The sequence below is a fragment of the Oncorhynchus nerka genome, linkage group LG22, assembly GCF_034236695.1.
Source record: "Oncorhynchus nerka isolate Pitt River linkage group LG22, Oner_Uvic_2.0, whole genome shotgun sequence".
Lineage (NCBI taxonomy): Eukaryota > Metazoa > Chordata > Actinopteri > Salmoniformes > Salmonidae > Oncorhynchus > Oncorhynchus nerka.
The window spans coordinates 11,255,551-11,274,083 of NC_088417.1; the positions used below are offsets into that span (position 1 = coordinate 11,255,551).

Below are 18,533 nucleotides of genomic sequence, written 5' to 3' on the forward strand. Positions count from 1 at the left end.
GTGTGGGACTCCCTGGATGGGAGCACGGTCCCAGTGATGTACTGGCCGTCTTCACCACCCGCTGGAGGGCCTTTCGGTCGTGGACAGAGCAATTCCTGTACCAGGCCGTGATGCAAATGGTCAGTACGCTGTGGATGGTGCAGCTATAGTATTTGGAGTAGACCCCGAATGGCATGCTACATTTCTTCAGCCGCCTGAGGAAGTAGAGGCGTTGTTGCGCCCTCTTGACAAGAGGGGTGGTGTTGTTGGTCCATGTTAAGTCACCGGTGATGTGGACGCCGATGAACTTAAAACTGCTGACTCTGCTGCAATCCCGTTTATGTGGAATGGGCTGTTCCCTCTACTTCCTCAAGACAACAATCAACTCCTTTGTTTTGCTGACTTTGAGGGAGAAGTTGTTGTCCTGGCAACACAATGCCAGTTCACTTGCCTCTTCCTTAAAGGTTGACTCGTCGTTGTTGATTATCAGGCCTACAACAGTTGTGTTGTCAGCAAACTTGATGGAGTTGGTGTGGTGCAAAGCCACACAGTGGTGGGTGAACAGGGAGTACAGCAGAGGGCTGAGGACACACCCCTGGGGGGACCCCTGTGTTAAGAGTCATTGTGGAGGATGACTTGTTGCCAATCCGCACAGCCTGTGGTCTGCCCGTCAGGAAGTCCAGGATCCAGTTGCAGAGGGTACTGTTCGGACACAAAGCTTTTGAGCTTGGAGGGTACAACAGTGTTGAATGCTGAACTATATTTACTCTTTTGAGAGTTTTCCTTACGTCAACCTTGGGAGAGTGAAAACACCTAGTCGTCCAGAGCAGAGAGAGTCTTCCTGGTGGCTCGGTATTGTCTGCCTCGAAGTGAGCATAGAATGTGTTCAGCTCGTCTGGGAGGGAGGCTTCGGTGGGAACCACACAGCTGGATTTGCCTTGTAGTCCATATAGCCTGTAGTCCATGATAGATAGCCTGTAGTCCTTGCCACATGCGTTGCGAGTCTGAGTTGTCAAACATCGATTCAAGTTTGAGTTTGTATAATTCTTTTGCATCCCTAATGGATTTGCGGCGCTCGTACCAATCTTTATCAGAAACACTTTGAAACATCTCTACGTTGTTTTCTGGGGGGAAAGGTATGCGTAACAAAAAGTAAATGATGCAATCTTAAAACCAATATCCAAGATCAATAGGATGATCTGTTAGCTTCCTGACGACAAGACACCCATCAACACAGACAAGACAGACAACAACCCATTGTTTACTTAACATTTTATTTTTTGATTCAATCAGGTTATTAGAGTTATTAACATAATTACATTGCTGTTATTGCTTAATAGATCATCTTAAGGAGCCAGCAATGTCTAACAACATATTACTGTTGTCAAGTTACTCATAGTTATTATCATCATCAATAATATCCATATTATTATTAGATTTGTTTAGTGCATTTTAAAGAAACTACCAAAGACCTGCAGCGGGAGGTGTCTCTTTTCCCCTTCCTAACTTCAAACCCCATTCAGTCCCCCCTCCACACACACCTCTGCCCAGAGAAGGTTCTGGAGTAGATCCAGTCAAAAAAAACATCAAACAGCTAGGTCCTGAATGTTTCAAATAAGACATACAGGACCAAATCCTTGCGACAAGGTGCCTGTTATGCACATCACCATCACTCTATTATAGTGAGTTCCTGTATTCTAAAAGGAGAAATGCATCGCCCAGGTCTGGAAACAGCCCTTAGACCTCACCCCCTAGCCTAGGGCCAAGATGCTTGTGGAGATCTGAAAGGTATAAGCAATATCCTAATAGCTTCACCATGCCGCATGATAAGCTGGATGGATTGTTGTACCTAGCCAATCCTTTCAGATCAGTGCCTAAGGGGTGGGGGCCTGGTTTCTGGACGCAGCTATAATTCAATGCTGCAAACTGTTCACGGCATTTCCCCACAATAATATTTAGCGTAGAACTGATACAATATAGAAATGTGTGTCCATTTTCTACCGTACATTTCTATCTATCAAAAGGTTTTCAGCTCTGAATGCACAGGCACGCTCCCTATGTCTTCAGGGAAGCCGGGTAAGACAGGTCTGACAGCCTAGACGATCAAGATGAATGTCCCATAAACAGTACTGGCTCCAAGTCACATCTGGAAATTGAATTCATATCGTTTTATCACATCCAACCAAGTCTGAGGAACTACAGTACATTTAAATGTCACAACCAAGTCTGAGGAACTACAGTACATTTAAATGTCACTTTCTCCATCTTTTGTTATTCAGCGGATTGTACGGACTCTTGGGTTTGAGGAAGGAGCCTATTAGTATTTATTTAATGCAAGTTCAAAGTTTCACCAAACTACCCTCAAGTATAACGTTACTCATAAAGAATCTTCAATCAATATAATTTCCCCCAATGTCTTTAAGAGCAGTAGACAAAATTGCCCTCATCTCGTCTTAGTACGATGCTTTTCGACAATACAAAGTACCCTTCCAAAAACTTCCAGAAACAAAACTTTTTTTTATAAATAGATAACCTAGCATTCATAAAGTTGAAGAAACTACGTTGTAGGTATTTACAGGACCGTTTCCATAACATACCTGCCTCTACCTCTGTGAGCTGTGTGTGATGCCATACTCTGCCAGATAATACACCTATCAAAAGGGCCTCTCTGATGGTGGCAGACGGGAGCACGGGCAGAACGCATCTGCTCCCTTTCCTGACACACAGGCCTTATGGGAAAGGTGAGGGGAGGTGTGGGTCCCTTCAACCACCCTCCTTCATTGGCTCAGCACAACTTCTTCAGCAGACAGCTGACCCTCTTCTCCCTCGCCATCTTCCTCTCCGCAACCTGCTGACACTCTGGGCTGGCGTTATGACATGCTAGGTCTCTGGGTTGGGGGTGGCCAGCAGGGGCACGTTGTCCCTCCTCCTCCGACCCAGCGAGGGGCGCCGGTACTGCTCCCCGTCGGCCAGCGTCTGGGGCAGCGGTTTCCTCTTGCTCTCGGGCAGCAGCAGGATGGAGAGCACGGCCAGCAGGGCCAGAGAGGAGTACACCACGTGGTGAAGGAAGTAGCCGTAGTGGTTGCGCAGGTCCATGAGCGGCGAGGTGAGCCGACCCACACAGCCCAGGGCCAACACCGTGCCCACGCCAATGCCCCTGGACGAGAGGGAAAAGTTCAAAGGTTAGTGATCTCCAAGAGGAAAGATGAGGATCAAGCCAAAAATGACACCCATTAATATGAATATTAGGCCTAAATAATACATCTAATACACAGAACAAGCCTAGATGGGGAAGACTCGTGTGACAGTCTATGAGTTGCTGGTCCTTACCTGATGATGGTGGGCATGATCTCTGCTGTGAAGAGGACACAGAGAGAGGCAGCCGCCTGGGAGGAGAAGAGACCCATCACTGAGAACACAGTGATGGCCGCCTCACTTAGATCTGAGAGAAGGATAGGAGGGGGAGTTAACTTAGAACTGAGAGTTAACTTAGGACTGAACTCCACAGACTGACTGGCTGGCGATTACATCTGAAACTGAGACACGACTTTGACATTACTGCCACGGCAGTGTCCTTCATGAACTGGTATACCACCATTCAGCCACAAGGTGGTGCCATGCAGAAATAACCTGTGCTTCCTGTATTCAATGTCAATTGAGAAAATGATGGAGTCGTAACTACTTCATGACATGTGGTCTCCTATGAACTGAATTACATTTACCCTCTATGTATTCCAGGTGAGGACTATCTATGTGTACCTAACTATGTGTATTCCAGGTGAGTAGGTTGAATTCGGCCCCTAAATCTGTGTATTCCAGGTGAGGAGTAGGTAGAATTTGGCCCCTAAATCTGTGTATTCCAGGTGAGGGGTAGGTAGAATTTGGCCCCTAAATCTGTGTATTCCAGGTGAGGGGTAGGTAGAATTTGGCCCCTAAATCTGTGTATTCCAGGTGAGGGGTAGGTAGATTTTTGCCCCTAAATCTGTGTATTCCAGGTGAGGGGTAGGTAGAATTTGGCCCCTAAATCTGTGTATTCCAGGTGAGGGTAGGTAGAATTTGGCCCCTAAATCTGTGTATTCCAGGTGAGGGTAGGTAGAATTTGGCCCCTAAATCTGTGTATTCCAGGTGAGGGGTAGGTAGAATTTGGCCCCTAAATCTGTGTATTCCAGGTGAGGGGTAGGTAGAATTTGGCCCCTAAATCTGTGTATTCCAGGTGAGGGGTAGGTAGAATTTGGCCCCTAAATCTGTGTATTCCAGGTGAGGGGTAGGTAGAATTTGGCCCCTAAATCTGTGTATTCCAGGTGAGGGGTAGGTAGAATTTGGCCCCTAAATCTGTGTATTCCAGGTGAGGGGTAGGTAGAATTCGGCCCCTAAATCTGTGTATTCCAGGTGAGGGGTAGGTAGAATTCGGCCCCTAAATCTGTGTATTCCAGGTGAGGGGTAGGTAGAATTCGGCCCCTAAATCTGTGTATTCCAGGTGAGGGGTAGGTAGAATTCGGCCCCTAAATCTGTGTATTCCAGGTGAGGGGTAGGTAGAATTTGGCCCCTAAATCTGTGTATTCCAGGTGAGGGGTAGGTAGAATTTGGCCCCTAAATCTGTGTATTCCAGGTGAGGGGTAGGTAGAATTTGGCCCCTAAATCTGTGTATTCCAGGTGAGGGTAGGTAGAATTTGGCCCCTAAATCTGTGTATTCCAGGTGAGGGGTAGGTAGAATTTGGCCACTAAATCTGTGTATTCCAGGTGAGGGGTAGGTAGAATTTGCCCCCTAAATCTGTGTATTCCAGGTGAGGGGTAGGTAGAATTTGGCCCCTAAATCTGTGTATTCCAGGTGAGGGGTAGGTAGAATTTGGCCCCTAAATCTGTGTATTCCAGGTGAGGGGTAGGTAGAATTTGGCCCCTAAATCTGTGTATTCCAGGTGAGGAGTAGGTAGAATTTGGCCCCTAAATCTGTGTATTCCAGGTGAGGGGTAGGTAGAATTTGGCCCCTAAATCTGTGTATTCCAGGTGAGGGGTAGGTAGAATTTGGCCCCTAAATCTGTGTATTCCAGGTGAGGGGTAGGTAGAATTTGGCCCCTAAATCTGTGTATTCCAGGTGAGGGGTAGGTAGAATTTGGCCCCTAAATCTGTGTATTCCAGGTGAGGGGTAGGTAGAATTTGGCCCCTAAATCTGTGTATTCAGGTGAGGGTAGGTAGAATTTGGCCCCTAAATCTGTGTATTCCAGGTGAGGGGTAGGTAGAATTTGGCCCCTAAATCTGTGTATTCCAGGTGAGGGGTAGGTAGAATTTGGCCCCTAAATCTGTGTATTCCAGGTGAGGGGTAGGTAGAATTTGGCCCCTAAATCTGTGTATTCCAGGTGAGGGGTAGGTAGAATTTGGCCCTTAAGCACTGACACAGGATTATATGTTTTAGTGGATGAAAACATATCTGATCCTATATCAGTGGTTAAGGGACTATTTCTACAAAGCATTATGCCAATCCGTATTTGAAACAATAACAAAGTGGCCACCCCATCTCTGTTTTGGTAAAAAGCTGAGGGATAAGCCTGAATAAATGTAAACACTCAAATGCATAGACAGAGCTATGAATACAAGGACTGACCATCAATGACATCAACATGACAGTTTTAACCATGTTTTAAGGTTATACAGTGATTGTTTACAAACATTGAAGTAAAAACAGCTTATATTTTGGCTTCTGATGGGGTAACATTGAAGTAAAACAAGCTTATATTTTGGTTTCTGATGGGGTAACATTGAAGTAAAACAAGCTTATATTTTGGTTTCTGATGGGGTAACATTGAAGTAAAACAAGCTTATATTTTGGTTTCTGATGAAGTAACATTGAAGTAAAACAAGCTTATATTTTGGTTTCTGATGTGGTATAACAGTTTAACTAAGCTCATGAGGCATTTTAGTTATATTCTTCAAGATTCAATGGGTAATAAATCATTAATTTACAAGTCCAAAAATGGGTGTAGTAACTAAGGATTCTACCTTGAACGCCAACTTACACTCCATCAGTCCGAGAAGAATCAGAGATGCCAGCCCTGTCATCGTCATGGCGAGGAGCAGGATACCACGTCGACCACACCTGTTCACGGTTGCCCATAACAACAGCCAGGCCCCTCCTCCCGCACAGACAGAGAGTAGATAGGTCCAATAGAAGCTGGGGGCAGTGCCTCTGACATCACCGCGGAACGAGCTGTAACAGTGACTAATGCCATGGGAAATGAACCTGACAGACAACAGGAGAAGATGGAGAGGGAGAATCATGGTCTGATTGGCAACTACTGTATGAATCCTATGGGTGCCAACCTGTAAAATGTTGATAGAAGCAAGGCCAAACCTTTACATTACACTATATGTAGCATACATACTACTATGATTGATTACCAAAATGTTGTTATATCTTATTAGTAAACGGTGTAGTTATTGTGTAGTTACACAAAGAAGTTAAACTTTCATGTACTGTATTTGTATTTATTATTGATCCCCATTAGTTCCTGCCAAGGCAGCAGCTACTCTTCCTGGGGTTTATTATGGATCCCCATTAGTTCCTGCCAAGGCAGCAGCTACTCTTCCTGGGGTTTATTATGGATCCCCATTAGTTCCTGTCAAGGCAGCAGCTACTCTTCCTGGGGTTTATTATGGATCCCCATTAGTTCCTGCCAAGGCAGCAGCTACTCTTCCTGGGGTTTATTATGGATCCCCATTAGTTCCTGCCAAGGCAGCAGCTACTCTTCCTGGGGTTTATTATGGATCCCCATTAGTTCCTGCCAAGGCAGCAGCTACTCTTCCTGGGGTTTATTATGGATCCCCATTAGTTCCTGCCAAGGCAGCAGCTACTCTTCCTGGGGTTTATTATGGATCCCCATTAGTTCCTGCCAAGGCAGCAGCTACTCTTCCTGGGGTTTATTATGGATCCCCATTAGTTCCTGCCAAGGCAGCAGCTACACTTCCTGGGGTTTATTAAGGATCCCCATTAGTTCCTGCCAAGGCAGCAGCTACTCTTCCTGGGGTTTATTATGGATCCCCATTAGTTCCTGCCAAGGCAGCAGCTACTCTTCCTGGGGGTTTATTATGGATCCCCATTAGTTCCTGCCAAGGCAGCAGCTACTCTTCCTGGGGTTTATTATGGATCCCCATTAGTTCCTGCCAAGGCAGCAGCTACACTTCCTGGGGTTTATTAAGGATCCCCATTAGTTCCTGCCAAGGCAGCAGCTACTCTTCCTGGGGTTTATTATGGATCCCCATTAGTTCCTGCCAAGGCAGCAGCTACACTTCCTGGGGTTTATTAAGGATCCCCATTAGTTCCTGCCAAGGCAGCAGCTACTCTTCCTGGGGTTTATTATGGATCCCCATTAGTTCCTGCCAAGGCAGCAGCTACACTTCCTGGGGTTTATTATGGATCCCCATTAGTTCCTGCCAAGGCAGCAGCTACACTTCCTGGGGTTTATTAAGGATCCCCATTAGTTCCTGCCAAGGCAGCAGCTACTCTTCCTGGGGTTTATTATGGATCCCCATTAGTTCCTGCCAAGGCAGCAGCTACACTTCCTGGGGTTTATTAAGGATCCCCATTAGTTCCTGCCAAGGCAGCAGCTACTCTTCCTGGGGTTTATTATGGATCCCCATTAGTTCCTGCCAAGGCAGCAGCTACTCTTCCTGGGGTTTATTATGGATCCCCATTAGTTCCTGCCAAGGCAGCAGCTACTCTTCCTGGGGTTTATTATGGATCCCCATTAGTTCCTGCCAAGGCAGCAGCTACTCTTCCTGGGGTCCAAACACATTAAGACACTTACATTACATATAAAAACTAAAGATAAAACAGCACATCATATAACGTTATTACACCACTGCATATCTACTACTGGTAGACCTACTACTATTACTATGTGTGCAGCTAATTAAAGTCTGACATGTGAGGGCAAACTTCAAACAACACAGTTAGGGGACTTACGAGGTGAAGCCGAGCACACATATGTTTTTCCAGATGTTCCTGCTGTGTACGAGCTCTGGGAAGGACAGATGTGGGCGAGTAGAGGGAGATAGCTCGGAGTCCAGCTCTGAAATAATGACAACACCACAAGTCACACTGGAGGCATCAGCAGAGAATTGTTTTTCTAATAAAAGTCATAAATCTCATGAAAAGACCCACACAAAAAAGACAAAATGGTTCCCACACACCTGTGAAGCTCTCGTCATCCCTCACTCTATCTCTTCTTTCACTGAAGGAATTCAGATCAGCAGATCTCTCAGAGAGGAGGAGCCAGCGAGGAGACTCAGGAAATACTCCTGGAATACTGAAACAAAAACATTTTCATGTAATTTTCTCCTAGCTTCCTTCTAGGTTGAAGATAACAACGGTTAAGACAAGAGGGTTGTAATTAAGTCATAAGGCATGAGAATCCAGGGATTACCGTGTGATAACTCCTGATTAAGGGCTGTTCTTAGGAAGAATTTTAAATAATGGGACCAGCGATGCTAGTTAGCTTCCACATGGAATTATTAGGTTCTTCAACCTAGGATCCATCCCAAGCTATTCTCTCCTTGGAACAGCAAAGTTCATATTTCATTTGCTCTGTGTTCAATTTACTATTTGCAATAAAAGGTCATGAGGAGTGTGGGAGGGACACTGCACCTTGAAGCCAAATGCTAATGTATTCTGACTTGAGTTAATGGCTGAAATCAATACAATGCCAGGATGCTCTCAGCAAGTCAGTTTGCATTTACTTCTTTAATGAAATGACTACCATATTCCCCTTCCCCCTTGTCCATAAGCTACTATCCCGCAACACACACACACACACACACACACTCACCCATAGGTGAGGAACAGAGAGAGTGGTGCAGCCCCAGTTCCAAGTAAGCCTCTCCAGGACTGGTAACCCAGAGCAAAACCCAGCAACAGCAGCTCCCCAGCAACTGTAGTTAGTCCTGCCACCATGGTGACTAACAGACGTAGTGAGGGGTCACAGAGTTCAAGACCTGTCAATCAAACACACAAGACAAAACAATGAATGATAACAAAAGATCAGCAGTGGTCATCATGGCAGTAGACTTTTGATGCTTTTGTTAGAGCCTTTTGTACTATGGCTCTGTGTTTTGACCAATCATGTGACGTGCCTGGATTTGAACTTTTTAAAATTTTATTATCAAACTCCCTTTTTTCTCCATATGTCAGATGGTTCAGCATCATCCTCAGGAAATTGTTTAAATTTTTGGAGTTATTCTCATTTCTGGATAAGGCTTGAAATACAGAATAAAATTATGATATGTCACATGCGCAATACACATGGCCCTAACTATGACACCAGTATCTGAGACTACTCACGTGTGATGTAAAGGCCCTAACTATGACACCAGTATCTGAGACTACTCACGTGTGATGTAAAGGCCCTACCTATGACACCAGTATCTGAGACTACTCACGTGTGATGTAAAGGCCCTAACTATGACACCAGTATCTGAGACTACTCACGTGTGATGTAAAGGCCCTAACTATGACACCAGTATCTGAGACTACTCACGTGTGATGTAAAGGCCCTAACTATGACACCAGTATCTGAGACTACTTACGTGTGATGTAAAGGCCCTAACTATGACACCAGTATCTGAGACTACTCACGTGTGATGTAAAGGCCCTAACTATGACACCAGTATCTGAGACTACTCACGTGTGATGTAAAGGCCCTAACTATGACACCAGTATCTGAGACTACTCACGTGTGATGTAAAGGCCCTAACTATGACACCAGTATCTGAGACTACTCACGTGTGATGTAAAGGCCCTAACTATGACACCAGTATCTGAGACGACTCACGTGTGATGTAAAGGCCCTAACTATGACACCAGTATCTGAGACTACTCACGTGTGATGTAAAGGCCCTAACTATGACACCAGTATCTGAGACTACTCACGTGTGATGTAAAGGCCCTAACTATGACACCAGTATCTGAGACTACTCACGTGTGATGTAAAGGCCCTAACTATGACACCAGTATCTGAGACGACTCACGTGTGATGTAAAGGCCCTAACTATGACACCAGTATCTGAGACTACTCACGTGTGATGTAAAGGCCCTAACTATGACACCAGTATCTGAGACTACTCACGTGTGATGTAAAGGCCCTAACTATGACACCAGTATCTGAGACTACTCACGTGTGATGTAAAGGCCCTAACTATGACACCAGTATCTGAGACTACTCACGTGTGATGTAAAGGCCCTAACTATGACACCAGTATCTGAGACTACTCACGTGTGATGTAAAGGCCCTAACTATGACACCAGTATCTGAGGGACTCACGTGTGATGTAAAGGCCCTAACTATGACACCAGTATCTGAGGCGACTCACGTGTGATGTAAAGGCCCAACTATAACACCAGTATCTGAGAGGACTCACGTGTGATGTAAAGGCCTAACTATGACACCAGTATCTGAGAAAGTAGGCTTCAGGCGACTCACGTGTGATGTAAAGGCCCTAACTATGACACCAGTATCTGAGACTACTCACGTGTGATGTAAAGGCCCTAACTATGACACCAGTATCTGAGACGACTCACGTGTGATGTAAAGGCCCTAACTATGACACCAGTATCTGAGACTACTCACGTGTGATGTAAAGGCCCTAACTATGACACCAGTATCTGAGACGACTCACGTGTGATGTAAAGACCCTAACTATGACACCAGTATCTGAGACGACTCACGTGTGATGTAAAGGCCCTAACTATGACACCAGTATCTGAGACTACTCACGTGTGATGTAAAGCGTGAGGTAGACACCGGCGCTAGCAGCAGCCAGGCAAAAACGCATGGCAATAAAGAATGGGGGAGCGGTAGAGACGCATACAAGCACGCCAAATACAACTGAGAGGGTCAGAGAGGTGAGTAGTGTCTTCAACCTGCCCAGTCTGAGGAAAACATAGAGAAGATACAAAGCTCTGTTTTAGTAGTGCTTAAACACTGGCCGGTTTCATGGAAAGTAAATTCATATATAGGCCTCTTAAAAACAGGTTTAAAAACCAAGTTAACAGTCCTGGTTTATTGAGTCCAAGAATTTAAAAAAGTAAATAACCAGGGTCATTTCCACGTAAATACATAGTTATTTAGGGACATTTAGTCTAGAAATATATGTAAACAATGTTCATTCAACCACATTTCTTGATTCAAGTGCAGCCCAGGCCTGAGTCTGGATTCAAGTGCAGCCCAGGCCTGAGTCTGGATTCAAGTGCAGCCCAGGCCTGAGTCTGGATTCAAGTGCAGCCCAGGACTGAGTCTGGATTTAAGTGCAGTCCAGGCCTGAGTCTGGATTCAAGTGCAGGCCTGAGTCTGGATTCAAGTGCAGCCCAGGCCTGAGTCTGGATTCAAGTGCAGCCCAGGCCTGAGTCTGGATTCAAGTGCAGCCCAAGCCTGAGTCTGGATTCAAGTGCAGCCCAGGCCTGAGTCTGGATTCAAGTGCAGCCCAGGCCTGAGTCTGGATTCAAGTGCAGTCCAGGCCTGAGTCTGGATTCAAGTGCAGCCCAGGCCTGAGTATGGATTCAAGTGCAGCCCAGGCCTGAGTATGGATTCAAGTGCAGCCCAGGACTGAGTCTGGATTCAAGTGCAGGCCTGAGTCTGGATTCAAGTGCAGCCCAGGACTGAGTCTGGATTCAAGTGCAGCCCAGGACTGAGTCTGGATTCAAGTGCAGGCCTGAGTCTGGATTCAAGTGCAGCCCAGGACTGAGTCTGGATTCAAGTGCAGGCCTGAGTCTGGATTCAAGTGCAGCCCAGGACTGAGTCTGGATTCAAGTGCAGCCCAGGACTGAGTCTGGATTCAAGTGCAGCCCAGGCCTGAGTCTGGATTCAAGTGCAGCCCAGGACTGAGTCTGGATTCAAGTGCAGCCCAGGACTGAGTCTGGATTCAAGTGCAGCCCAGGCCTGAGTCTGGATTCAAGTGCAGCCCAGGCCTGAGTCTGGATTCAAGTGCAGCCCAGGACTGAGTCTGGATTCAAGTGCAGCCCAGGACTGAGTCTGGATTCAAGTGCAGCCCAGGACTGAGTCTGGATTCAAGTGCAGCCCAGGACTGAGTCTGGATTCAAGTGCAGCCCAGGACTGAGTCTGGATTCAAGTGCAGCCCAGGACTGAGTCTGGATTCAAGTGCAGCCCAGGCCTGAGTCTGGATTCAAGTGCAGCCCAGGCCTGAGTCTGGATTCAAGTGCAGCCCAGGACTGAGTCTGGATTCAAGTGCAGCCCAGGACTGAGTCTGGATTCAAGTGCAGCCCAGGACTGAGTCTGGATTCAAGTGCAGCCCAGGCCTGAGTATGGATTCAAGTGCAGCCCAGGCCTGAATCTGAAACTGTCGTTGAAAGCTTAATTTGATGATCTTAATGAACTGAACCTGGTTGGCTAATTACATTTGCTTCATCTCACTTTAAATCCACAAGAGCTCTCCTCCTCCCCAGTCTAACCCTTTGTATTTCTCAGCTCGTCTCACCTGTCAGCTGCAAAGCCCAGTCCCAGGCATCCTGTCAGAACGCCCAGGATGAAGGACACCTCTTCGACTGGGACCAGCCAGTACTGACCACACACCAAATCCCACTGGGAGGAGAGGAAAACAATGAGGTGGGAAACCAACAGAAGGATACAGAAAGGGAAGAAACAGTTAAACATTTTATGTTATGCACAATCACTCCATCAATAGGTCATTTTTCCAGATCATACACTTTAAAAAAAAATTCAACCAAACTACAGTATATTTAAATGTGATTTCAATAATTTCCTTTCAGTGTTTTAAATGACTTGAGTGTGACTTTGTTATTACATCTCAAGAGCTCTGCATTTTCTACTGTTGAAAGCTAAGTGATTATAATGATCTCTACAGAGATAGCATCGTTTTTGGGCACAGTCAGGGAAGCTGCTGCTAACAATACCTTAATGTTACTGGAACCTATGCAGGGACGCATAAAAGCCTGTCAAATACTATCACTCATCCTCACTGGTCGGCATAGATGCACTGTATAGTAACCTCACACATGAAAGCATAGCGGATGAGGTGCTTGGTTTGAGAGAAAAGAAAAAATGCAAAACCTGCACACAAACAAGTTCACAAACTGCCCAAACCGGTTATAAACCTGACTCGAAAGCATTATAATGCCCTTGGCCAAAACCTTTGCCTTGCATTTTTTCCCCTCTTATAGTAAACGTCCTCATGTCAAAGGAGCATATAGGCTGCCATGGTGTTACGAGGCAGCTGCTTAAAAGGTGCTTAGTTCAGTATTCCACTGAAGCCTTATTGAATAAAGGCGTGTACTGATCAGAGCTTTTCTGGCCTCCGTGAGAAGTTACTGAAGAAGCACCGTGGTGTTGTACAGGTGGATCATGACAAGGTAAAAATACACTCTGAAACCAACCACTAAATCAGGCCTTGTGTCTATGAAAAGACTAACTGAATGATATTCCTGCCGTCTATAGGTGCATGGAAACACCGCTGCAGTCGTCTGTCTCTTCAGTTAGAGTGACTCCTTGAGACCAGTGTATGTTCAGTTAACCACAGAGGGCAACAGGCCCACAGAACAGCTTACAGAAGAAGCATTGGGTATGCCACCCGCGCCACCACGCATTAGGTATGCCACCCGCGCCACCACGCATTGGAATTCAAAACAAATAGAGAGTCGGTCCACAGCGAGCCAATTGAGAGCTTAAGACATCCATGGAAAAATTGGGTGTGGTGGACATTTGTCAAGAGTTCTGCCAAAGACATTAGGCCTGGTGCGTCATAAGGCATTGTAGAACAAGTACACACAACAGTAAATGAAGAAAGGCAGGATGAGTTTGGTTGTACATTTCCCATTACTACCCTCTACGTGACTATTTATAACATAGGCCTACTTCATCAAAGCTGTGTTAATGGTGAAAGCCTTTTTTACTGTTGACGTGATTTTGACAGTTACTTACAGGCAGCTCATTGGCAAGTAAGTTTGTTTTTTCCCCCTTCATGTTACAGTACACCTACTGTAATCTAATTACGGTATCAAAGCAAGTACCGTGTAATGACATACAGTACACTACTGTAAAATGTATTATATTATATCGTAAAAAAAAAAAAAGTAAATACAACTGTAATCGGAATGAATGGATCAATGGATGTAATTAATTGAGGGGAGGGGGTTTGTATTTCACAGTATTTTAATGTAATTACAAGGGATACACATTACAGCATATCTATAAATATGTGGGGTATTATATCACTTGCACTTCTAGAGGCCTTAACTTATTCGGGATCGGTGTCTCATCCACGGGACGGTTGAGATAATGTAGGCTAATGCGATTAGCATGAGGTTGTTAGTAACAAAAATATTTTCCAGGACATAGACATATCTAATATTGGCAGAAAGCTTAAATTCGTGTTAATCTAACTGCACTGTATAATTTACTGTAGTTATTACAGTGAAAGAATACCATGCTATTTTTTGAGAATGCACAGTTTTGAACTTGATAAGTTATTAGTAAACAAATTAGGCACATTTGGGTAGTCTTGATACAAAATGTTGAACTGAAATGCAATGGTTCATTGGATCAGTCAAACTTTGCACATACAATTTACAGTACGCTGCAGTTAAATATTTCAAAGTATTTTACTAATGCTAATACCAAAAATTACTGTATAAATGACAGTTTTCTGTTACAGTGCATGTAAGGGTATCAGAACTTCACTGAAGAATGCATTGTATCATTGTTAAACAATCATTCCCTGCTCCCCTAGGAGCCACTTGGATTCTGAGACCGGGAATTACAAACTAATCAAGAAAACAACGAAGCCGACAAAGTTCCTTGAGGTACCTCAGTAACAATGTTAATCCTCAATCCTTCTGTGACATTGTAGTCCCAGCCAGCTTCACAGTTTTCCACCCCGGAATGGGTACCGTTGATATACTGCTTACACTGAGACAGCCCCCCGCTGTCCCCCACTCTGTCCCCCTTCTCCCAGGGCAGGGACGCGTTAAGGATCTGGGCGGCAGGCAAGGGTCCCGGGAGGCGGCAGTGGTGGGGTGAGGTGAGGGTAAGCAGGGCGTCCGAGGAGAGAAGGAAGGCCAGGAAGAGATTGGGCAGGATGGAGAGACCGATGAGCATCCTCTGCTTCTTCCTCCCCAGGGCCAGGACCATCACCTCCCCTGTGGGAGGCAGGGAGGGGGGATGTGGGAGGGAGGAGGAGGGAGTGGGAGATGAGGGAGTGGGAGAGGAGGGGAGGGAGGATGGGGGAGGCGGACAGGGGGAAGGGGAGGGGAGGGGGACTCAGGTGATGTCATGACTGAGGACCAGAGAGGCTGTGGTCACTTCTTAGATGGACTGGGAAATATGGGGAATATCTGTGGTGGGAAAACATACACAAATATTGACAAGCTTGGATTCACCATTACTACTTTCTCCAAAATATATTATTAGCTACAGTATACAGTTCACCTGCATAATAAGAATAAATAGCTCAGTGAATGGATCTGCTTTCTTATTTATCTACAGACTTGAACAGTCAGTTTTACAACTTTCACCTGCATACTTAATTAATCACGAAGTCTGGCAAATGATATCTCCAATCAATCCCATAAAAGAGCCTAGAGGGAGCAATGCCAACCGCATGACATAATGTTTAGCCAAATATTCGATTGGTGGAAATACCCATTCTATTACTGGGTAAAAAAGAGAAAACGTTTTTATCTGTAGCATGACTATAACACGTGTAAGAAATACGTTGTACTGTTATATTTTATAGCCCAAGATCATGGAAGGTTTTTGGACACGTCTATACTATCAGCCATAAGGGCATGGTCCATTATACTGGCAAGGCCATGAACTAGGCTACTGCTAAAGGAATGAAGTTACATAATAGGTTTTTCAGACAGGGAAAGTACTGCATCGAAAGAAAAGAGCCAACGCATATTTTTAAGAGGTTTTGAGCAACACACACAAAGCACCAGAAAATAAAAATGTCTAACATTATTGTGTAACATTGTAACATGAATAAAACTGGCATGGTAGTGACATAATCGGTCACTGAAACGCACGCACGCACGCAATCTGCCCGGGGCAGACAGCAAAACACATTCTTTTGTAAATATACAATATTGTCACAGGCTGTGTGGCATGGGGACAGTTGCAGCAAAATGAATGACGTACCCCTTTCCAGGATTATTATAGTCGTCGGATATTATAATAAATCCACTGGGTTAACGATTGCCCATTGTCACTTCCGAACGTCAGTTTTGGTAAATCCAAAACATTGAAGGGGATAAAGGGAACAGTTCCGAATTTAGTTGAAATTTCACCGCAATTATCTCAACTCTTCCTATGCGTCTTCTCTGTCGGCTTTGGATATTATTCCATCCTGTGATATATAGGCTTCTGTCCCGGGGTGGTGTTATATGAAGCACTGGAAACTAAAGTCCTGTCAGAGAAGATAACGCAGAGCTTCAACATTGACACTGAAACCTACTTTAGGAAGCAGTCCGTTTTGTTGTATTGGCAGACAGGTTGATGCTCGACTTCTACCGTCCCTGATTTCTAACATTGTTGCTCGACGGAAGTATATGTCCGCCGACATGAAACAAAGAAATTCAATATTAAATTATTATTTCTGACATCATCTTAAAGGGGACGGGTCACATAACTGCTGGCTGGCTGGCTGGCTGGCTGAACGAGGCGAACCGATCATTTCTGTCTCTGGGACAAAGAGGTCTGCATTGGTAGAAGCGATCTCCAGACTCGTGAGAAATCGGGTGTAGTCGTTGAGGGGACGTCCCCAGTTTTCACTGCAAATTGAGTCATCTGCCGCATGGTGGGGCCATACATCACAGATTATTCTCAAGGTTGAAATAGCTCGCATTATGCGCTGTATTATAAATGGACTGTCCAGATTATTTTGTCATTTGCATGGAGAGCATATTGTAGATATTCCCATCGTGCCTCTACCCTTGGGCACACTGTGCCGTCCTACTTCTCACACCAGTGTAGCGAATTCAGGGGAGTAGCCTGACCAGGACTAGAACACAGGTCTCTGCAATTGTCCATCCAAAAAAGTGATCATTAGGTCATCATCATTCCTTCTTTAAGTGCGTCCCCTGCTATATTCATACCGTTGGTACACACTTTTGATGGCTGCACTTGGGTCAGAGCCGGTCCCTGCCATTCTGCTACCATAGGTGAAACCAAAAAAATGCCCCTCCCTGCAAAAATAGAATACTCCCAGTAAGCAAAATGAAGTTGAAAAGACGTTAAAAAAATATGGATTTTCTGTACTTTGATATCAGGTACATTTTCGGTTCTAAATGAAAGTTGAAAATAATTATTTTCCGGATGTTGAAAATACGTATTTTACAGACGTTGAAAATATGAATTTTCCGGGTGTTGAAATCAGGCTCACTGTTGGTTCTGAATGAAATGTAAAAACAAGTTATTTATATATGTCTATGTTCGTTCAGATTTGGCCCGCAGCCAAATGTGGAAATCTTGACCGGTCTTGAACTGCAACAAAAAAAGATGTCCAGAAGGCGTCGGAGTTTGTCGGTGCTTACTGAGTTGCAGGCAACACTGTTGCCTGAAATTAAATTTTATGAATGCCCATCTATCAAATCAAATTTGATTTGTCACATACACAATGTTAGCAGATGTTAATGCGAGTGTAGCGAAATGCTTGTGTGCTTCTAGTTCCGACCATTGCAGTAATTTCTAACAAGTAATTTAACAATTTCACAGTTACCTTATACACACACAAGTGTAAAGTAATGAAAAATAATATGTACATAAAAATATATGGATGAGCGATGGCCGAATGGCATAGGTAATATGCAGTAGATGGTATAGAGTACAGTATATACATATGAGATTAGTAATGTAGGGTATGTAAACATTGTTTAAAGTGACTAGTGATACATTTATTACATCCAATTTTTAATGATTAATGTGGCTAGAGATTTGAGTCAGTATGTTGGCAGCAGCCACTCAATGTTAGTGATGGCTGTTTAACAGTCTGATGGCCTTGAAATAGAAGCTGTTTTTCAGTCTCTCGGTCCCAGCTTTGATGCATCTGTACTGACCTCGCCTTCTGGATGATAGCGGGGTGAACAGGCAGTGGCTCAGGTGGTTGTTGTCCTTGATGATCTTTTTGGCCTTCCTGTGACATCGGGTGGTGTAGGTGTCCTGGAGGGCAGGTACAGTAGTTTGCCCCCAGTGATGCGTTGTGCAGACCTCACTACCCTTTGTAGAGCCTTACGGTTGTGGGCGTTGCAGTTGCCGTACCAGGCGGTGATAAAGCCCGTCAGGATGCTCTCGATTGTGCATCTGTAAAAGTTTGAGTGTTTTTGGTGAATTTCTTCAGCCTCCTGAGGTTGAAGAGGGGCTGCTGCGCCATCTTCACCACGCTGTCTGTGTGGGTGGAACATTTCAGTTTGTCTGTGATATGTACGCCGAGGAACTTAAAACTTTCCACCTTCTCCACAACTGTCCCGTCGATGTGGATAGTGGACTCAACCCACTCAAGTGACGCACCCCTCCTAGGGACGGCATGGAAGAGCACCA

At 45.0% G+C, this 18,533-nt stretch overlaps 1 protein-coding gene across 1 annotated transcript; it reads right to left on the minus strand.

The window, feature by feature from the left end:
• Positions 1-1,509: 1,509 nt before the first annotated feature.
• Positions 1,510-16,725, minus strand: LOC115104849 (solute carrier family 22 member 17-like). Its single transcript, XM_029626177.2, is given in 11 exon segments — positions 1,510-3,136; positions 3,310-3,421; positions 5,991-6,214; positions 7,937-8,042; positions 8,164-8,279; positions 8,799-8,964; positions 10,743-10,897; positions 12,460-12,563; positions 14,805-15,247; positions 15,250-15,331; positions 16,453-16,725. Coding segments are annotated over 10 exon segments (1,725 nt in total). The 5' UTR covers positions 15,272-15,331; positions 16,453-16,725; the 3' UTR covers positions 1,510-2,859.
• Positions 16,726-18,533: the final 1,808 nt, after the last annotated feature.